The sequence below is a fragment of the Hermetia illucens genome, chromosome 7 (genome assembly GCF_905115235.1).
Source record: "Hermetia illucens chromosome 7, iHerIll2.2.curated.20191125, whole genome shotgun sequence".
Lineage (NCBI taxonomy): Eukaryota > Metazoa > Arthropoda > Insecta > Diptera > Stratiomyidae > Hermetia > Hermetia illucens.
In genome coordinates, this window is record NC_051855.1 from 4,964,253 (window position 1) to 4,987,263 (window position 23,011).

The 23,011-nt window shown below is 41.3% G+C and overlaps 1 protein-coding gene across 2 annotated transcripts; it reads right to left on the minus strand.

The window, feature by feature from the left end:
• Positions 1-172: 172 nt before the first annotated feature.
• Positions 173-21,756, minus strand: LOC119660921 (5'-nucleotidase domain-containing protein 3). 2 transcript variants are annotated; one of them, XM_038069896.1, is made up of 7 exons: positions 21,312-21,756; positions 6,766-6,941; positions 5,997-6,520; positions 5,749-5,935; positions 5,558-5,698; positions 5,338-5,489; positions 173-1,283 (listed from the first exon to the last, which is right to left on the minus strand). In XM_038069896.1, the coding sequence occupies exons 1-7, from the start codon at positions 21,532-21,534 to the stop codon at positions 1,079-1,081; spliced, it is 1,608 nt and encodes a 535-aa protein (XP_037925824.1). In that variant the 5' UTR covers positions 21,535-21,756; the 3' UTR covers positions 173-1,078. The 2 variants fall into 2 exon arrangements, with proteins under 2 accessions (XP_037925824.1, XP_037925825.1); XM_038069897.1 differs by lacking the exon at positions 21,312-21,756 and adding an exon at positions 20,454-21,010.
• Positions 21,757-23,011: the final 1,255 nt, after the last annotated feature.

Genomic DNA, 23,011 nt, shown 5'->3' on the forward strand with positions numbered 1-23,011 from the left:
ACTTCCCAGTAGGCTTACAGCACAACTTTCATAATAGCGGAACGTCGTTATCTTCGTAAATAGATCAACCTTGAAGAAAATAGACATTGCTTATGAGACCGACCTGTGGGGAGAGAATAGGAAGAAACTGTTTTGAATCACCTTGGCACATACAGACAATAAAACAAACCGCTTATATTTCAAGAATTCATGTTTTACTCTATATGGCATTTCATAATATACTAGTTACGATATTCACTCCAGGCTTGTCATTGTAGCCCGGCAATTTAAATAACAAATAAACAAAAAAAAGTCGATCAACAAACTCCGAAATAAGACTTCTTACGCCGGATCCACATGTTTGCCAGGCCTCAACAAGCCATTGGAAATTCAAACGTGCGGATGGTGTTTGGCTGAGTAGGCTTGCAGGCGATCCGATTGATTTTTTTGAGACAAATCAAAGGGAATTTGCTTGCCTGCTCAGAAAACACTAACGCACCTGCAAACGTCTAGGTGACGATGTCTAGTCTCCAAAATTAAGCTCAACGTTTGCGGAGGTTTGGAGTTTGCGGCAAATGCCAAACCTGTGGAGCCGGCATTACAAATAAAGGTATAATCTCATCGATTTTTGGTATAATAGGGCAATAGTTATTGTCATTAATTTTCTTCAGTCCTTTGTGTGAGAAATTATAATATAATAGTTGGCGCGACAATCCGAGTGTGTTAGAGCACTTCATTCAAACCCGTAACGATACAGTACAGGAGGCATTGTGGTCAGCGTTGCGCTCGCTCGAGATTATTAACCCTGATATGACTCAGGTACTCATCCACAGCTGAGCTGAATGGTATCCGACGTCAAGACACGGTGCAAATCCCACTGCCCCCAGTGAAATTCGAACCGTGACCTTCCGTTCAGGAATCTAGTGCTCTAACCACTGGACTATCAGGATATGTGTGATAGATACTAACAATAATTCGATATTCAATTCAGCTCGCCAATCTAAAAGTTTCCTATTTGTCTTTTTTTTTCCTTTTTTTTTTTAGTGGGAGTGTATCACTCTAAAATAAACTTTTGCTTTTGTACTTGAATTACAATCGTTTACATAAAATATGATATATATTCGTGCGGCATGACCCCACGTCGAGGGTAAAATGTATGGTTAACGGAATATTCGAGGAGATTCGTTATATTACTCGTGTAGATATCAGCAAATCGAAATAGACGACGGGAAAAATATGTCGGGTTGTGGTACGTACGAAATACAGATCCAAATTGTTTGTTGAAAATTTTCTTCGTAGCATGTCTGCAATGTAAAAATGATAATTTTTGTTAGTTTTTCTTCAATGAAATCTCTTAAAGTGGAAACGGGGTCAAAGTGGTATGGAATTGGTTACTACTAAATGGATATTAAAAAAGGGTGATTAGCTATATATTTTCAGCTTTCGGCAAAAATTAAATTTAGAAAAACACAAAAAAAATATGTTGCATACAAAGTGGACCTACGAGTAACAAACAACAGCGGAAAACTCGAGCAAGTACTGCATCGGATGATAGTCTCGATGAGTATTTATTTTTTATTTTATCAGTCAATTTGGTGACTGAGTTTATATCTTCAGTAATGCCATATTTCACTTTGCCAAATATCCGGATTTTAATAAATTTAAGCATGAAGTTTTACTGTTTCTCGGCGGTAAGCTCATCTAGGAGCTGGGCTGATCCTACAAATGAATCAGTTTCCTATACGTCTCTATCGTAGGGTTTAGTTAGGGACGTTGCCATTTTAATGTCAAACGCCAAATAATTTCAGCTCTGGTCAAGCTTTGGTCAATAGAATTGGCGGATTTGCGCTCAATATAATTCATAGTCATGTCGTCTTCTGCGAATTATATAAAGGACCATTTAACTTCTGCGAGCCGATTCGGTCACGCTGCTCGCAGGGCAGAGGTGAGGTAGCGTCTGACGATTTCCCTCTGCCCTGGTAAGAAACCGTAAAGCCGTCATCGCCTAACATTTTTTTGTCAACCGCCATGTTGATAGTTGATTGATTTTTTTTTAACTCCAATATTTTTTTCGATAATTGTGTGATTTCGTTATATATTTGTATAATTGACGATGTGTCCTTTACCGTGTGTGCTATTAATTATGTGTTTTCTTTTTTAAATTATTTGTTGGACTTGCAGTCGTTTTTCACTAAGTGCCTCTTCTGTATGGGCGATCTACACATTTTTTAAAGTTTATTGGAATTGTATTAAGTTCTGTTTTATAACTGGTAAATTGACTCTATCTGAAGAAAAGTAGAGCCAGACAACTGGATTTGTTCACATTTATGTGTGCAGCTGTGCTAAAATACCGTTTTCTTAGACCTCTTTTATGTATTTTATATAAGAAATCTAAGCCTCATTAACGTTCACGCCCCTACAGAGGAGACTGCAGAGTCGGAGAAGGATACCTTCTACGAGGAAGTAGAACGAACCTTGGAACCCTGCTCCAGATATAATATCATAATCATACTTGTGGATTTGAACAGCTAAGTAGGAAAGGAGCCCGCATTCAAGCGATACATTGGCTCCCATAGCTTACATCGAAATACAAATGATAACGGATTGCGCATTATTCAACTAACAGTATCACACGAAATAGTTGTTGAAAGTACCTGGTTTGCACGGAAAGCGGTCCACAACAGAATCCCCTCTGACAATCAGGTGAGAGTTAACACTAAAGCCATCTACAGCACAACTCTTTGCAACAGATATAAGAGGAAATGGATGCCGCAATAACCGCAGTCAGCAGAGATTCTTGAGATGGAGCATCAACAAATGATCTTCACAACCACCTGAAGAAAGTTATGATAAATACAACCCCAAACATACTTGGTACCAACAGTAAAAACAGTCGGAACGGCTGGTTTGACAATGAATGTAAGCTAGCAACGGAATGGAAGAATGCTGCATACTGAGTAATGTTGCATTCGCAAAGATCGCGGGCACGCGCGGAGACTTATCACGAACGAAAAAGGAAGTCTGGGAAAACCAACAGGTCTATGAACTCGAAAAGTACAGGGAGCAACCGCACCATGCGCGGAAGAGACAAAGAGGGAAATCTGATTTTCGACAGAATGGGCATATTAGCGCGATGGGTTGAGTACTTTGATGAACTACTGAACAACCAGAACATCGGCGAATTCCCCCCAACTGAAGACGACGGAAAAATACTGCCACCACCAAGGATAGAAGAAACTGTTCGTGCGAATCACCGACTTAAAAATGAAAAGTCGCCAGGAGCCGTTGGATTTACAGCCAAACTGGTTAAATATTGAGGCAACCAACTACATCAAGCGGTTTATCAACTTTTTATCAAGGTGTGGGGCAGAGAATCAATGCCTGACGACTGGCAACAAGGCATTACCTATCCCATACAGAAAAAGGGGGATACCACGCATAGAGGTATCACGTTGCTGAGTACGATTTATAAGATATTCTCCGCTATCCTGCTAGACCGGATAGCCCCATACGCTCAGAACATCATTGGCCCATATTAAAGAGGCTTCACTCCAGGCAAATCAACAACAGATCAAATTTGCTCTTTGCGGCAAGCGATGGAAAAACTGTTGGAATATGGCCATCAGTTGCACCATCTATTCATCGACTTTAAAGCCGCTGATCAATGTGCGAGGCCAGATAAAAGCAGCAGGATCACTCTCAAGACCATTCGACATCAATAACAGTCTAAGACAAGGGGATGCCCTATCATGCCCTATCATCGAGAAAGTGATCCGTAATGCTGAGGTGAATGCAAGGGGTACGATCCTCTTTAAGTCCACCCAACTACTGGCCTATGCTGACGATATCAACATCATGGGAAGAACCACCCGAGACGTACAAACTGCCTTCATCCAGATCGAGCAGGCGGCGCGAAACCTTGGGCTGCACATCAATGAAGGCAAGACAAAGTACATAGTGGCAACGTCAGCACCAAAAACCAACCAACCAACAACATCAAACCGCACTGGTTAAACGGGAAGAATAAAGACAGGAGACTACAATTTTGAGACCGTTGGTAATTTCTTCTATCGAGGGTCGAAAATCACAACCGATAACAGCTACGATGATGAAATCCAACAGAGCCTATTTCAGCTTACAAAAACTGTTCCGCTCGGAGGTCTCACCACAGGGTCAAAACTCTTACCGTACAAGACTATGCTCTTGCCAGTCCTCATGTATTCCTCGGGGACTTGGGTTCTTAGCAAGAAAAATTGAGAAGAATCCTCCGAAGAATTTTTGGCCCCCTACATCAGGATGGACGATTCCGTAGACTACATAACGAGGCAGACCCTGCCTCAGATAGGGCGATGGCGTAGGTCAGGAACCCAGACAGCTTTTAGGGATATCGAATTGGTGGACCTCGGCGCAAAACCGGGATGTCTGGAGTTCCTTATTAAGGTAAGCCCAGACCGAATACCGGTTGTTGCGCCATTGATGATGATGATGATTCCCTTGATGTCTGAGAACACAAAAAAAATCACTGGAGGAGGGAGAATACGATAGATGCGGAAGCAATTCGAAGTCCAATTCATGCAATTTTGCCATCATTTTCATTGATTTGAAACAGCACTCTATTTTTCTTCAAATGGGGCCATTTTAACACCATTTCTTTCTTAAAACGCTTCAATATTACTATGTAATAGTCTCTGTTGATGCCTTTTCACTTCTCAAGATAATCGACGAATATTATATGCGCATCCCGAAATACTGATGCAGTAGCCTTGCCAGTCGGCTAGTGCGTTTTTGCATGCATTGAAATCGGTTCTCCACGCGCAGTCCATACAAATGAAGTTCGCATAAATTCGGGTTTTTTATGGAGAATGAGTTCCAACTACTGCTTAGAATCGTTGTTTTTTTGTCGATTGTGAGCACCCACTTAGAACAAAACTTTCACATATGCACGATATGCCCAACACGTTCCCTTGATATCTTTAAAGCCTATCTCGATCAACTTCCCTTTGCGGTCATCCAAAATTGTTTTTTTTTGTGTTTTCGTCGGTAACAGCTTCTTCAGGGTATCCACGGCTGGCATCGTCCTCGGTGGTCATTTCGCGTCGTTTAGACTTGGTAAACCACTTCTCAACGATTGATTTTCGTGGTGTAAAGTTCGAATAATGTTTATCAAACCAAGCTTTTGCTTCAACAGTATTTTTTTCGCCAAAAAGCAATGCTTTATTAACACGGAAAGTTGCTTCACTCAAAATGCTTTATCTCACAAACTAATAGTACGACAACCGTCAAATTCGTAGGTATCTTTTGAAGGTCAGGGTTGTAACATATAATTCTTGTGTTTTCGTTCTAGCAAATTGTACTTACCTTAGTTGATCACGTTCTTGCATCCATCTATCCAAAGCCTTTCGTGCGTCCTCATTATCATCATCCTGATAGTCTTCTATCAATTGCGTTAACATCTGCAGCCAGTTAGCGTTTGTTTTGAATTGTTCATTATTAAGCGTTGATATCTCATGCTTTTAAGGAAGAAAGTGGGGAAAGCCATGTATTGCTATAGCAAGACTGAACTGTTTAAACGTCTTACCGTTAACTCATTTATTATGGCTCCGGTACGCCAACCATGTTCCAAAGTAACATCAGCTAAATCACTATAAGGATGATCCCCGAAATACAATACAGAATGTCCACGCCAACCAGTCAGCTCCTGAAGCTGTTTCACTGTGCCCTAGTAACAAAATTTACAGCTGCAATTTATTGTAATAAGATATCTTATACCTCATAGTAAATTTTGTTTCGATTCAGCTTAGTAATACGATCCCATAGATGTGTCTGAGATTCAACATCGTAAATTCGAAGGGGTCGAGATTCATCCGTAAAAAAGAGAGGCTTCCGTGCTTGTACAATTATAACATCGAAATATTCTCGCCAATCGCTACCAATCAGCAGTGACATGCCCTTATTTCTGAAAAACAAATACATACATCGCAGGGCAATTTAATTCAGTTGACTTCCGAGCAACTTACACAAAATTGAATGGACTGTTAGTGACCAGGAAAAGTTTTTTCCCGGCATTAACCAATCGTTGAAAGAATTTAACTAGGTCTGGATTCTTTTCAATATACTCCTCAACATTTTCAGAAACAATTCGATGCATAACGGGATGACAATTTTGTACTGAATTTTTCACATCATGAAACAGGATTTCCGGATGATAGTCAATTCGGTTACGTTCGAAATACTCAGCGACGTTGCATAGTAGGCACATTTCCGGAACAGAAAACAAATCTGCCAGTTGAACCATTTTTGACCACTTATTCGGCTTGTATGTCTTCGAATGGCCCTCTACATAGGCAATGGGGATTATACGGTTTTTGTAGATCTTGAGCACCTCATCATCAGGAACTCTAGTTAATCCGCGATACACCGAACCCAATTGTATCTGAAGGAACGAGTCCAACTTGAGCAGAAGGCCCTGTTCGATATCATAATGGAGACCACGTACTGCGAATCCTGGAATGTATTCTAACGCTGCAATTGCTTTAGGGTACTGTTGTCAGGAACCGGCACATGAATTGTTGAATGAATAGGTTGAGATAGTAGGTCCAGGTGAAAAAAAATACAAACAGAAAAAATGTTGAGCATACGCAAATATTTTATTTTGAAAGATAGACTTGAATCAATTGTTTCTGTGTAAATGAAAACCAAATGCATGAAAACATCTCGTCCGTTATGTGAAATTATGATATAGTTAGAATAGAGTGTTGCCTGAAAAATCCTTCGATTACCTCTAACCTTAAATCGTTCGATCAGCATATCGCGCCCCAAGTTATAGAGAAGATAGTGCAGTGATGGTTTGTAACAAGCCAAAGTGTAGTCGTAATCAAATCCATACACATCGACCTCTTTCAAATCCAATTCGTTACAAGCGAACACGCCATGTTGGTTGACATCCTTTGGTAATTTTTTTGCTGAAAATTGAAAAATATATAATAATTAGAAAAGTAGAATAGTATTGTGACTGCTGTATTTAAAGAGCATGTGTTAAATTGTGAATGTTCTACTTCTTTTTTTTTCTGCCTTTGTCCCATTCGCAACGGAAGTCGGCCCGTTGTGATCGGTTACGCCATTTTGTTTTATCAAAAGCCTGATCTGGATGTAATCGCGAAGCTTGCAAATCCCCATCCAGCGTATCAATCTACCGTTGTTTCGGCCGGTCTTGGTCGCTCACCATCAACTTTGATATTCAGCCCAATCTTAGGGAGTGAATTCTCGTTAGCACGAATTATGTGACCATATCATCGAAAACGCCTCTCTCGCAATTTTTCCATGACCGATGCAACCCCATATCGATCGTGGATATCCTCATTTCGGATGTGATAAAAGCGTGTGACGCCACTAATCCAATGCAACTTCTCCGTCTCCATTACCGCAAGACGCCGTAGTCGATTGTGAGTGTTGCCGGTATGAATCCCAATAGCCTGAAACTGTCTAAGTAGGCGCACTGGCGGACTTGTTTTGTGGGCTAGCAAGGTTCAAAATTCAAAGCTTACTTGTCCCCAAAGCATAAAATGAGGTAACGTTAAAACCTTTAGTTATCGAGCTCCTCGAATTTGAGCTAGAATCCCGCCGATGCAATTTTCTTGCCCGCATTCGGGGTTTGAAAATTCAAATTTGAAATTTGGCTGTGGCAGCGCTACATCACTTTGCCGCGGAACATGGCGTGGGATTTTTGTTGACAGATGAAACATCAGAAAAAAAATAGCGCCACTCGCTGCAGACCACATGTTCTCATCAAATTTGATGACGATTGGTTTAGCCGTTTCGGAGTAAACCGGGTGTGACAGACAGACATTGAATCAATTTTGTTAAGGTTTTGTGTAGAAGGGCTAGGGAGAGATACATTCTTCCTAAATGGAACTTTAATTGATAGACCAGTAGTTTACTACTAACTACAATTTTATTTTATAGTGTATATATATATTTCGGGAGCAACTTACCCCCTTCATCAGTACAAAGCTACCTCTAGCTCTAGCGATATATATATATATACGGGAGACCTAGGCGTCGTATGGTTTGGACGAACCAACTCAACGAATTTATCGTCCGCGCCTATTACCGTGCCACGGATTTGGAACGGAATCCATCAGGGTACAGACATCGACTACATGACGCGTTCATAACCCGATTTCCGGAGCTAAGTCATGTTCCGCAACAGAACGTCGTCAACCAGTACCGGGTGATCGTGAATAACAACCGAGTTGCCTTACCAACTAGGCAACAAATCTTCCAAGAGGTTTCACTTGGGCTCGGGCTGGAGTCATCAAATTACCGGACTAGTCTAAGGAGTAACACAAGTACTCCACCTGTAAGGCACTCCATGAATCCAGTAGTCAGGAGAAGCTTAATAACTGGGGATGTCGACCCAATTTATAATGAGGCTTTGACCGCATTCCAGGTCGCATTCACAGAGTATGCTGAGATTCTCCCAGACGCTAGGCCAAAGATTCCAAAACTGAAGTTTACTTCGGCAACTACCAACATCATTGCTGCCGTTGACAGAATTTTGGCTGATCGTTTGGCTAGCGAGATTACTGCTACAGAGGTTCACAGCCTGATCTACGTTGCAGCTGCCACGGTTATTCGTCTCCATAACCAACATCTTAGAGCGAATAACAGAAGTATGCGCAGAAGGACTTTACCGTTCTGGGTGTTTCGACTCAACAAAAGAGTCGAAAAGTTGAGAAAGGAGATTGGTCGTGTGACGCAAGCACTCCTTGGAAATCCATCACCAAGAGTGCACAGATGCGTTGCGAACATCATTGGAAACTACCATCTGTCGAATGATATGCCAATCGAAGAATCCTCGAGGTGCTGAAGCAGAAACTTGCGGTATGCTCCAATCGCATCAGTAGGTATCAGAAAAGCTTTCAGCGAAGGACAGACAACACCTTGTTCTTCCAGAACCAACGGGGATTCTACAAAAATCTCACCAGCTCAGATAGGGAAAGTAACCTCGATCTGGATCAGGCAGAAGACTTCTGGAGAAGTGTTTGGAGCGAATCCAGCCGTTGCAATTTAGAAGCAGCGTGGCTCCCACACCTTATGCGTTCATGCGAGGCCCTCCCCGAAATGACCATGCCTGACGTAACTGAAGTCGACGTTGAAGCAGCCAGGCAGGTAACTGGAAGGCGCCAGGAGTTGACAAGATTCACAACTTCTGGCTGAAGCGGTTCAAGAGCACTCACAGGATATTGGCAAATCAATTTAATCAGATGATTGCCGATCCTGATTTAGTTCCACCATTTTTCACCAAGGGGATAACTTTCCTCATCCCCAAGGAACAGGGTGTCTCTTGCCCTTCAAAATGTCGACCAATTACTTGTCTTCCTACCATCTACAAGGTCTTCACTTCGGTTCTGTGCGCGAACATCTTAAAACATCTTGATGTTCATAAATTGATAGCTGAGGAGCAAAAAGGATGCGCAAAAGGCTCCCGAGGCTGCAAAGAACAGCTTATAATCGATACGGTAGCTGTAAAGCAGGCTGTCCACCAAAAACGAAACATCTCGACAGCCTACATCGATTATAAATCAGCCTTTGACTCCATATCACATTCGCGGTTACTACAAGTGTTACGCTTGTATAAAATCAACCCGAATGTCGTTCTTCTACTGAGAACAGTAATGAAGAATTGGAGCACGAAGCTATCGGTATCTTCGCAAACATCAGGAGAGATACCAATCAGGCGTGGCATTTTCCAAGGCGACTCTCTAAGCCCACTGTGGTTTTGTTTGGCTTTGAATCCGCTATCCCATCTTTTGCATGAAAGCAAATACGGGTTCCAAGTCAAGCATGGCATATTGTCGAAATGTACATTAAGCCATTTGATGTGCATTGACGACATCAAATTGTATGCCAAAGACGAGAACCAACTTCGCTCCTTGCTGGACATCACCATCCAGTTCAGCAGGGATATCGGCATGCAGTTGGGTTTGGAGAAATGTCGCATAAAAACAATTGTTCGGGGAAAACACACCGACAACGAAGGATACAGCCAAAATAACATCCGAATTGAGGGCATGGATTCGGACGACGTCTACAAATACCTCGGCATATTGCAAGCAACAACACCTGCTGTGGCAATTATGAAATCTAAGTTGCTGGGGGAATTTGAGCGGCGTCTGGATCTTGTCCTTAAAACTGAGCTGTACGGGAAAAATAAAATCATGGCAATCAACACCTTCGCCATTCCCGTCCTTCTATACACTTTCGGTGTGATACAGTGGAGTAATACTGATTTAGAAGCTGTCAATAGACGGGTAAGGGTAGTTCTTGCAAACAACAACATGCATAATAAAGCTGCCGAAAAATTGAGGATCACTATCCCACGTCATCAGGGAGGAAGGGGGGTACTCGATTTAAAAACGTTGCACTACAATCAATAGCATTCTCTTCGTGAGTTTTTCTATGAGAAACAATCCTCTAGCCAAATACATCAGGCTACCGTCATGGCAGATAATAAATTATCTCTTTTAAACTTGAGAAGCAGAGAATGGGATCCCATGTCGAATGTTACTTCAGTCCAACAGAAGATCGACATGTGGAAAGAGAAACCCATTCACGGAGGTCATATCAAAAATTTGTTGTTGTCAGACATTGACATCGAAGCCTCCAACAAATGGTTGACAAATGGTGTACTTTTCTATGAGACCGAAGCATTCCTAACTTCAATTCAGGATGCTTCGCTCCCAACAAAAAATTATAAACGGTACATTTTTCACGACTCCTCAATCACCAACTCCAGTTGTAGGTTATGCAACTGTGAAGAGGAGACCATCCAGCACATAACATTTGCGTGCAGGATGTTGAGCGGTACCGAGTACACCAATCGTCATAACTCCGTCTGCAAGATTCTCCATCAAAACCTGGCGTTGAAGTATAACTTAGTGGCAACCTACCATCCTTACTATAAGTATACTCCGCAGAGAATCTTGGAAAATGATCGGGTCACACTACTGTGGGATCACACTATTGCCACCGACCACAGTGTTAATCATAACAGACCCGATCTAGTTCTGCTTCTGAAGGAAAAACGAGCGTGTTTTATAATCGATGTAGCCGTACCGTTGGACCGGAACACTGTTGAAAAACAGCACGAAAAAATCCGGAACTACAGCCCCTTGGCAGACGATATGAAGCAGACCTGGAGACTACAAAAGATCGAAGTAGTCCCAGTAGTAATTTCAGCGCAGAACTTACATAAAGCGCTGAAAACGCTCGATCTTAGGACTGGACTATACATGAAGATGCAAAAAGCGGTTATCCTTGCAACCTGTGCTATAGTCCGACGAGTCCTGTTCGGTAACAATCTGACCTAATGGGTTTCAGTCTTGATCCGCACTGTCTTCGATATAAGATCCATGTCTCTGTAGTGTAGAACCTCCGCGTCATTGGCTGAAGTGTTTCCGACAATCGGGATGTAGTAATACATTTTCGCATGGTCGCACACACTTTGCGTTAAAACGCATCATCGCTGTGATGCGGGCCTTTGGATGTTGCCTTCAGCCCATCCTTAGGCTGGTCTCCCCTCGGTCCGGTTGGGCGGGAAGAGGGTCCGTGGGCTTTTTTAACTATATATATATATACACTTAAAATAAAATTGTAGTTTGGAGTAAGCGACTGGTCTATCAATTTTAGATTTAACTACAAATAGAAGACAATATCTAACCTCTTGGAACTTTAATATTTCACTCAGATGTGACTTATTCTCATTAATGATGTCAGCATCTTATTTGCATAGCTTAAGATGCAGTCTTTTTGGTGCGAAATGTCCACGAAACTTGGTAGTATTATGCGCGATAATATCGTCTATGCCACTGCAAAATGGTAGCACTTCTAAAATGAACTAAAAGAGGTTTTCAGTCAATTTGAAAAGGTTGGTAATATACTATTAGTAAGTTTATTTGAGCAAATATCGGAATGAGACATATTTTGAACCCTAGATTTCATATAAGCGCATCAGCCTGATCCCTGTGAATGCGACCTGGAATGCGATTCTTGGGTAGGGTAGTTTCCCAAACTGAGTCCTGTCTCACTTTAAGTGTGCATACTTTGGTTCCTCACTCTCACATTTTGCAATTTATGCCAAAACTCTTATCATTTGCGGAAAGTATCATCATTTGATACCCCATGTGACTATATACGGTGAACAAAAATGTACGTCTACCCTTTGTCTATATGGGGGGCGCTCTTTAATAATAATAATAATCGTTGACGCAACAATCCATATTGAATCAGGGCCTTGAAGTGCGTTAGAGCACTTCGTTCAAGACCGTAACGGTAGACTAGAGCGTACTGTAGGGGGCAATGTGGTCAGCATTGCCCTCGCCCGGGATTATTACCCTGATTTGAGTCAAGTACTCATTTGCAGCTGAGTCGGCATATGACATCCAGTCACAATAACAAATCCCTCTGGATGTAGAGATAGCACTTTTGAATGTTTTTAATTAATTTAAGTAATTTTCTCAAGAAGTGAATTAATCAACCAAAAGGCTAGGAAGATGGTATCAATAGAGTGTACAAATTATATATAAGCAACAAGACCCGATATAAGTTTCCGCGTTAATTATCGAGAATATCAAACATTTAAATTTAACGTACAGTAGTAATATGATAACGATAATTCCATACTAATTGTAACGTTGATAGTGGATAGCAAATCCATAACTGGTTTTGTAATTCGATTATTTGATAATGTACTTTATTGGAGATCGAGAAAACTAAAATCTATAACAAAAGTCTCAACATTTGCAGAATATGTAGCATTGTTTATTTCCGCCACCTCATCTTAATATGTTAGGCATCGATTGGTACTTTTGGAAACTGATCTTATTTTTGGTATTGGGTGAAACATATGGGAGGACGCAAAATATGTGCCCAAAAAGTGTAACAAGTCTCGTTCTCAGAACCTATCCAGCAAAAAAATCTGAAAAACTCAACAATAGTGCACTATATAAAATCTAGGCATCGAAATACATCCCATTCTGATCCTTGCACAAATATAATTAATAATAGCATATTGACATAATTTTGAAGGCAATCCAACTATTACTAACAAAGTTATATATGGTTAAATTTTTCATAATAAGGTGAAATCACATGAACACAGGCGGATTTTTGTTTTCCTTTTTTGGTTCTTTTTAGTTATTTGTATATCAAAGTCAATTATTGATGACAGATGTGCTAATTAGATTTGCTGGTAGTGTCCAATAGGTTAGATATGTGTGTCCGTTAGTACCGGCGGTATTTATTTATGTATATGTATAAAGTTTGTCCTGATGGATATATATATTGGAAATATATCAAGGAATATTTTGAACTTTTAGCTATTTACAAAAGGAAAAACGTGTATAGAAATTTCCTCACATAAAATGAACACAAAACCTGTATCCCTGAAGCGTTCAGCTTCCGGTATTCCGACTTGGTTGTTTACTCTAGATAATTTGACTAAATGAGGGAGGATAGGAGCAACCCTGTAGGTTTCGCAAGTCAGGAAGTTACTGTAGAATTTCAAGTTCGGTCTTCTATGTTTGGAAACACACTTTCGGTATATTGCCCTTTCAAAGCGCAGAACTTCTTCAGCGACAGTGGGGGGAATGGTGGCCCATACAAGGTAGACATAGGTTAAGATAGGTCTAATTAGCGTTTTGTAGAGAAGGGTTTTAGTGGCTGTGAGTACCACTTGCGAGTTCTTTAATGCTGTAGTCGCTTGCTTTGTTAATGGATGATCTCAGGTGGAGGTTAAATTTGAATTTGTTATTGAAGGTGATTCTTACCCATTTTTTATGATTTTTTGATTTAATGATGGCCAAAATGTCTGAGGGGAATTATAGGTTTGTAGTGTATATTTTGGTGGTAAGGTATTAGCCCTTCAAACATCTTTCCCATGTTTGATAGGAATGAAATTGGTTTGATACCTTTGAGGGCACCAGGCAAAGAGCCAGGTTTTGCTATAGGTGTAATGTGAGCGTATTTCCAAGAAAGAGGGAAGTGACCGTTAATTAGGTAATTATTAAAAAGTATTCAGTTTTTCAGCACATAATTTAAAATGCCATCAGGCCCATAGGACTTTTAGTCGAGAATAGGGTTAGCTCTATTTCGCTTTGTGAGGTAAAAAGGGGCAAACGGTCTATTCCGTATTCTATTCGCCGGCACGACCTTTCAGAACTGACTAAGGAAAGATCCTTCCATTCCCGCTCATTTTTCGTTAACTTCCGTTGACATGGTGCTGTTCCCCGCAAGATTATGGGAGAACGTTTCGTGAACAAATTAATGAAGTAGCTAAAATGCGGACATTTTTCTTTCTGGTGAATGAAATTGTAAGTTGTCTATTTTTAGAAGTGAGTAATTGACATTAGGAGTTCTAGGGCCCTGACAGGCGGTTGATTATTTTGAAGACGGGTGGACTAGGTTTAGTTAACTTCAGCAAGATTTTGTAGGATACATTCAAACTTCTCTGCTTGTCGTAATAGGCGTTTAAAAAGTATTGAAATTTGTGGGCTAGCAATTTGCAAATTTCCAAAGTTTGTTGCTACCGAAACGTCAACAACGTCTCGGATAAGGACCGACGTAAGGGCTTAAACCTTTAGCTATCGAAAGCGGACTATGGTTGGTTTCTGGAATTTTCGCACGCTCCTCGATAACAGTACCGAGGGTCCTCAGAATGCTGGCTTTCTCCAACTCGAGCGGGAATCCCAACGATATAAGCTGGACATTATGAGTTTAAGCGAAGTAAGATGGTGGAATTCCGGAAAGTAGTCCTCTCCCTCTTGCCACACTAGCGGCAATGTGCTTTTGTACTCTGGAAAGTCAAGTGGTAGCAAGCGTGAATCCGGTGCAGGGTTGCTTCTGACGGCTGCCACAAGGTGCACTCTCGCCACTAGGAGCCGGTTTCTGACACACTTTTGATTGCAAGATTCCAGTCCAGACTAAGGAGCGTCACAACTGTACAGTGCTACGCACCAACGAAGACTTCCGATATAGTGGAGAAGGATGCTTTCTACGAGCAATTGCACGTAGTTCAGGGGAAGCTTCCTGAAAGCGACATTGCGATCATGATGCGAACGTGGGGGGGGGGGGGGGGGGGGGGAATATGGGATGGGCAAACATGGTCTTGGTAACCGTAGCGATGATGGTGGGAAATTCTCGAATTTCTACAAACTCTGATCCTCGAGCACTGAGTTTGGTTTCAACTGACCGACACTATACGAGCAATCAGCTTGACTACTTCGCGATCAGCATTAAATTTCGAAGTTGTCTTTTAGATATACGTAAAAACAAGCACGTTGACATCGGCCTCGGTAAGGTTCACCATTCGCTTGGGTGTTGCATGCGCCACTTCTCACATTGTTCGGGAGCTGTGACCACCCAAGTCCAATATCGACCGCTGTGTGTGTGTGGTCCAAATGTAGCTTGACAGTGGGGCAGCTATCTTGATGATCGGACGGCAGATACACTGAGTAACCCGCCTGAGAATATCAAGTGAATGAATGCATTGGGCTGACTACTTCGGTTTGGTATTTAAACCACATCACGAAAGAACTTGCATGTGGTCGCAGATCTTTCGATGGTCCTGTGAAGTACGTTCAAGGACGACTTCTCATCCACGATGACGACCAAATGAAGAGGTGGAAAGAACACTTCACCATGGTTCTTAACCGTATCACATCCGGTGAAGTTCCTTCTCTGTGGATAAAATAGCTATTTACCGTAACAACGGACTATTCCTCCAAGCAGAAGAGAGCCAGCAATGCACGCAAAGCGAGTTAAGTCGCTGCGCTTGACGGTATTCCGGCAGATTTGTTTATCGATGCACCTGCAGGTCTTGCAAATCTGCTGCATAGAGAAATCTTGGGAATCCGAGACCTTTCCCAGAGAGTGGATGAAAGGGATAATCTTAACGATTAACGATTCCGTTTTGAGTTTGAAAATTGGAGGGGTTCCTGCATGCGCCCTGCCATTGCAAATATAGTAGCTAAAATAATCCTGGAATGCATCAAAGAACATTTCGAGAGCTTAATCAATAGAGAGCAGGCTGGTTTCCGCTCCGGATCCTGTTATGTAAACGGAACGTTTCCTTCTCTGAACGAGTTTGTTTCTATCGCGCATACGGTGAAATTAGACAACCACCCATATTTAAAATACTTGATCGGCTTTTCGTGTTCGGCTAAGTTAACGCTCCCTTAGTCGCGCCCAGAAAGTAACGCCGATGATCGCGCGGCATCTGAGAGAAATCTTAATGTCATTTTAAAAATAAATACGTTTTTCGTTCAATGGCGGAAAAATAAAACGTATATTAATTTTAAAAATAAGTTTATTTCCATTTTTTTTTTCAAACTCACTGAAACAAAAAGTAGAATTATTAACCTTTGGAGTTCATTGAGCTATAACTAAATAAGCGACTAAATTAATTAAACATTTTATTCAATCTCATTTACTTGGGACTCGGCGCCACAGCTATTTTTGCAAACAAAGCCACAATTTTGAAGACATAAATATTGGCCACAAGATATTCAAGAACACTTGGACAATCTTTTCAGTTTTAAATCCACACAAGGCGCACAGCGCTTGCTGTTACCGGTACAAACTGCTGCAGAGGAATTGTTGACAACTGATTGCTAATTTGCGTATGAAATTTCACGAATTCTAAGGGGAATCAATTGCGGTAATTTGGTAGATACCGACCGCAATTTCAATTAACCGTCTATTAATTCCCTTTCAAGTTGGCGAAGAAATAAGCGACGGCGCAGTACATCATTGCCATTTGTCAAATACATAATTTGTGCATTGATGCCTGCAACATTTATCATTGAGAAAAACACTACCATTGGCCATCGCCTATTTCCGTTTTGAACGTTGTATGACGAGCACATTTTTTCTACCATATCCACTCCGATCTTATATTTATTATAATAAGTATTTATTTCTGGTTTATTTTTGTCTTATTTTTATTGTAATAAGTATTTATTTCTGGTTTATTTTGTCGATATCAAAGAAATATTTTTTTTGGTTTTATTTTTAGGAATGCACGAAACTATTATCCCTTCCCTTCGAAAACCGAATATACCGCTACATACCTTGCAGTTTTTATCCTTCATTTCACTAGGAGTCTGCCACTTGTTTTTTTTAAAGGTCCTACGAAGGACAACCTATATTCCTTTGCCAATTTTTCAACTAGGCTTATATCGCTGAACCAGTTATCCGCCGTTACATTGCACCCAGTATTTCTAATTGGAGCTATCAAACGTTCTATTACATCAGTGCTTTCATTATTTATTTGATATGGTCCCACTGTCGCTGAGGTTGTAAGTGTAGAACATTTTCGAATCTACTAATGCAAATGTAATGCCACATTTAGCCAGTTTTGAAGGGAGAGCTTTTCATCGATTGTTACATCTGCTCCCACAGAATAATTTGGTTGGTAATTTTGAACAAATTCTTAAAAAATATTTCATGTATCATATGTCCACCAAATTTCGTTTGAGTCGACTTAGCCGTTTTGGAAAAAAGTGCATGTGACTGACAGACAGACAGTAAATCAAGTTTAAAAAGTTTTTGTTTTGCACAAAAAACCAAAATACCTTATCTATAAAACTACAGGCATGCACGTTTTAGAATGCACGAAATTCACGAAAAATGGCAAAGTTTCACCCCCTATAAATTTGTTCATAATAGTTGAATTTTCTCCAAACTTGGCCAAATTCTGCACTATGTTATCTCTTACACCCATGCCTGCACTTCTGGGATGGACATAAGGCGGGGTTGCCGGGTAAATTTCTAAAATGTGGAAATATGCTATTAATAACTTTATTTGTGCAGATATCGGAACCGGATGTATTTTGAGGCCTAGGTTTCGTAGAGATGCATTAGTGTGATTTTTTTCAGATTTTTCGGTTGGATAGATTCTGCGAACGAAACCTGTTACACTTTTTGATGGTCATAATTTGAGCTCTTGCTCCTCTATGTTTCACCCGATATCAAATACGAAACCAGTTTCGAAAAGTACTAATTGAGCCTTTTCATTTGATACGCCACGTGGCCACATTTTATGAAAAAAAAATTATGCACCCTCCATTCACATGTGTGGAAACTTTACACAAAATGGCGGCACTTGCTGCATGTAAAGGGAACAACAGATCACACGCTCTTACCAATTTTCGTGACAATCGGTCTAGCCGTTTCCAAATAAATCGGGTGTGACAGACATCGACTCGATTCTAATAAGGTTTGGTGTTTACAGGTTCATGTGGGTACCTTATTGCATCTTATATATATATATTCCACATATCAATGAAGTATATTATAGAAATGACAGCCACGCGTAAAAATTAAGTTGGTTTTGCTCTAACGTCCACAGGAAGGCGTCAGTCCTTCCATTTATATAAGGTCCCCTTCATTATATTGGGGCGAACGTTTACATTTGGGTGGGCCGCAGTAGGCCACCATATCATCTGGCTCCCCATGAAGAGGAAAGGAAGACGGGGGCTATTCGTCGCGTAGATGTCAGTGTCGGCTCAAAGTTGATCCTCCCCCGTCCATTCCGCGCGCGTTAGTTTTTTATGATTTAGTCCACTCCGTTAGTTGGCCGATTAGCAGTTTGGCTCCTTTAGGATTGAAATCTTCAGTGGTATCAATCCGCCTCGAGATTTTACGTCTCTATTAGAGTAGTTTACCCCGAGTGGGTTTAGTTTTATTGACTCTTGAGTCAAGGCACGTAACAAAATCTCCGGCCCTCATCTCACGAACTGCTAGCATTCGGGTTAACTCCAGCACGTGTCGTCCGGTTCCATATATTGTCTCGTGTATTCGGTGTTCACGGCTGGCAAACCTGTTAGGGGAGTTTGGTTGGTTGACAGCCTTGGTTGGTGTCAAGGCGAAGCCACGCTGGACTCTCACCGTAACACTGTGCTTTGGACATAAAATGTTAACACGCGAGCGTAATTAACACTCTTCCCCGACCTATTTGAAGCAATTATGTACAGTGAGCGAAATTGAATACAGCCGAAAGACATACATGGCTGTTAAGAAAGCAATATTGAAACCCGGACACAGCAGAAAATTCGAGAACGCATATATGTGCAGGACAGTGCAATCTGCGGTTTTAATCTTGATTCATATGATCCAGCAGCTAGCGAGTCCATCACAGACGGAAGTATTCATACGATCCTCCAGCTAGCGTGTCCAGCACTGCACGTCTCAGAGACAAAAAAATTGTTCCATACGTTAATTATGAGAAAATTCATATGATTCAGTAGCAGGCGTTCGGGATTCAACACGGAGTGTGTCGGACATGACATCGTAGAAGCCAAGAACACTCGTCTCCCGCCTCGAATTTTATAGCGGAAGAAAGTTATTGGGCATATATGCCGAGCTTTGCATTCCAGTGAGATTTTTTTGTAACTATTTCGTGTTTGAATCAATGAGTTCATCAATACAAACTAATGCAAAATTAATGTATTGCATGTAAAATTATTATCGACAAATGCAACTACCATTCCTGCTAAATAACATTGTAATTATTGGTTTCCTTATCCAAGCTAATGATAAATTCACAGCTAAGATCAAATAGAATTTCGCATTGCATAGAACCACTTTATATTTGCGAAAATTATGCTTCGATGCTTGAGTGGTACATTTTGACATAGATTGGCTTCCGACGAAACAATTCCAAAAACAAAAAACAATTGATACGCACGGCTATGCTTCCTCGCTTCCAACGAAATAGATTTTAAGTTCGGCTGCTGGGACACCTTCCAGCACGGGGGAAAAATATTCTTCGCACGAGTTCTGACCTGTACTGTGTTGTGCAAATCCAGAACGCCTGCTGCTGAATTGTGCATATGAATACTCCCATAGTAAATGTATGAAAACAATTCTTTTGTGAGTATTCTGAGCAAAGATGGATACGCTAGCTACTGGGTTGTATGAATACTTCCGTCTGTGCAGTGCTGAACACGTTCGTGGTGGATCTTAAGAATACTCCCACAGCAAATGTATGGAAGAATTCTTTTGCGTCTATGATGGACACGCTAGCTGCTGGATCGTATGAATAGAACTTTACTCAGATGATAAGTTATAATGCACCAACCATTCCAATTAGCCTGTTTTGCATGTACTCTCACAAACTGCCCCTTTTGTGTTGATTCTGTACGTGAAGTGAAGTAAATAAAAGTTAAAAGGTACTCTTTCAAGAAAAAATGCCATCGGGGTGGCAATTAGTTAACGATCCTAGAAGACATAATTATGAAATGTAAAAATGATAAGATTAAAAATGATGACCACAAAGATATAAAGGAGAAAATAACATCCTACGGCCGGCGCTTTATACAAGAACTGGGGGAAAATTCCCGATTAAGTGCCACTAAATTAGCCAAACACTAGCCACTTTTTGAGTTTTTAATATCATAATTACGATTTTTTACCTCTATCCGAACTTCGATTTTGCCTACGAATATGGAGTTTCTTTTGTAATTCGCCCTCGGTAAAGGTTTTATTTTATTATTTTTCATCGATTTTCTGTGCGTTGTATTCAACAGACTGTAGGTTACGCTCTCATAAAACAAAAAAAAGGCATACATCTTCTTTTACACCCTTTCTGAACACGGTGTCCGGATTTCAATTTTGGTCACTGTACTCCACTTTTGCTGCTCGCTGTACCGGCAAAAGGCGGAAAACGTCAAGGGGAACACAATTAAGATGCGTGTGTTATGCGGACGAGACAAGCTCCGATTCGCACGCGGTTCCAATGTACAATGCAGATTTCAGGTCGGCAAAGTTCGCTCCACGATGGCAAGATTTCAGATACCTCCGGCTCGATTTCAATTTTTATGCAAGCAACATTAATAATTAGCACTTGCAACGCAAATAATCCCTTCCGTAGTTCTCAAAATTTATTCATTCAAATTAATTATATTCGAAAGTAACAGCCGAAAACGAAATGCGCCGCCAAATTGCAACTGGCGTAATCTACGATCCAATGAATTTTTCCGACGTGGAGCGAACTTTGCCGACCTGAAATCCACATCGCACGCATCCTAATTGTGTTTCCCACTTTTGTCTCGTGCGCACTACGCACGCACCTTAACGCAGCATCACAATGCATTCCCACATGCGGGTCGCCTAATTGCAGTTAAATGAGTGATGTTTTGCGTCAGTCGAATTAAAGCAAATCGCTAGTGGATATTTTTAACCCTGACAATGACTTAGCATCACTTAAATATGGAACAAAGACACCAACAATGGCAGCCAGATCAAACGGTACCCATTAGCTGATTACTTACACAAGAACTTCTGTTTCGTTGATTTGTAGATTGCGTCGTAATCGGTAATCGATAATTTCCGCTTCACGCCCGACCGACAAGCGGTGCTTTCATTGCTAGCGATACTCCAAGTCCCGGCATAAGCCCTGAACGCAGCATTTGTCAAGCCTACGCTCCCGCCGGCGGTCGTAGCCCAGCTGGCAATTAAATGCAAACGTCGAAGGAGAAGGGGCCCCAAAACCATTTGTTAAATCAATTTACGGGTAGCGCCAAATTCACAAGCCAATTACGTACAGAACGATGCCTTTGCAGGCTAGATATGCGACGTTGTTACTAGCAAAATTCGCGAAGCGACACAGGGTCTTCACCTCTGGCGTACGAGTATTATTCCTTGCGAATCGCGTTTTCAGGACGGCACAAAATCAATACCCAGCGCTCACGCTATAGCTCAGGCCACCACTGAATGCTTTCCTCCACGAGATTGAAAACAATTGGTGACAGCGCTCGGATGGTTGCGTCACGATCGTTGCGCATCTGTGAGAGTTTCAATTGAAATTAAGCATCACGTTCCTGGCGAGTAAGGGACGTTTTTCTAGTGTTTTAAATCTTAGCTCCACACACGCCAAGCAGATCATCTGTACCAATCGAGCAGAATCCTTAATATTAATAGTACAGGAAATGGCCTTGCATATTTGGGGCGAATTTTAAACCAAGTAATTGCATTCCAAGTTGTAGATTAATATTTACGTATCGCAGCTGCCGAGTTAAAATTGGAAGTATGTGAGAAAAATGATGCTAAAAGTAATTCAGTACCGCTTGGACATTTATAATATTTCTAATTGTGTTCTTGCGGTGTTTCTTGTGATTAAATTAGTAAAAATTATCATTAGTACTTTATTTGTCCATATACCGATATTTCGGGAGCCACTTGTTTCCTTCTTCAGTAAAATCGCCAAGGGACTGACGCTTTGGTATGGTGTATCAGTGGGGCAATGAGGACATGCGCAACGGAATCCCTGGAGGTCCTTCTGGGGTTAAACCTTCTCCGTTTGCACATACAGATGCAGGCAAGGAAGGCAATATTCAGAATGGAGGTAGTATGAGTGAGGCGGGGAGCTGCCTAAATCGAAGGAAAATTGATATTCTTTCTAGGCAGTATCCCGAATTACTGATACCAAGGGATAAGGAAGTTTGAAAAACGTTGGAGTAACAAGGCAAACTGGGAGAGCGTGGCTGCGACATGCGGCTTAAACCAGCAACTGATTACTTGGTACACTGACGGATCTCTCACAGCAGAGGGAGCGAAAGGCTCGGAAAGTGATGCAGCACCTGCAACACAGATAGGAGGAACCCAGACCATACAGCACAGTGCTGTAATTGGGGAAAGAGGCACAGTGGAAACTGCCGAAACTAATAAAATGGTTTCGAATATAAGCCGAGTGGGAGGACTGTCGATTACTCTGGCACAAGCGGAAGAGGAAAGACTTATTAAAAAATGCACAGCAATTGTGAAGCACATGCGATCTTCGACGTTCCTTCAGAAAAACGTCGGTAAGGGAGTGAAAAACGGGCTAATGGAACTGGAAGAGCTCCTGGACAGGATTTCATATTATAGGCGAACATGGAAAGTAAGACAAAATCCGCAGGAAGCAGAAACAACCGCGCTTCCCGAGGAGAACACCACGAGTACCAAACGGATCGCTGACAGCCCATTGCAGAGT

Excerpts from the sequence above, each read along its gene's own strand:
- LOC119660921 (XM_038069896.1), bottom strand. The coding sequence starts at position 21,534 with ATGGTTTTGGGGCCCCTTCTCCTTCGACGTTTGCATTTAATTGCCAGC. Across the intron at positions 5,936-5,996 it reads AACAGTCCATTCAATTTTGT|AAATAAGGGCATGTCACTGC; the intron begins GTAAGTTGCTCG and ends TTTGTTTTTCAG. Across the intron at positions 1,284-5,337 it reads CAAGAACGTGATCAACTAAG|ACATGCTACGAAGAAAATTT; the intron begins GTAAGTACAATT and ends TTTACATTGCAG.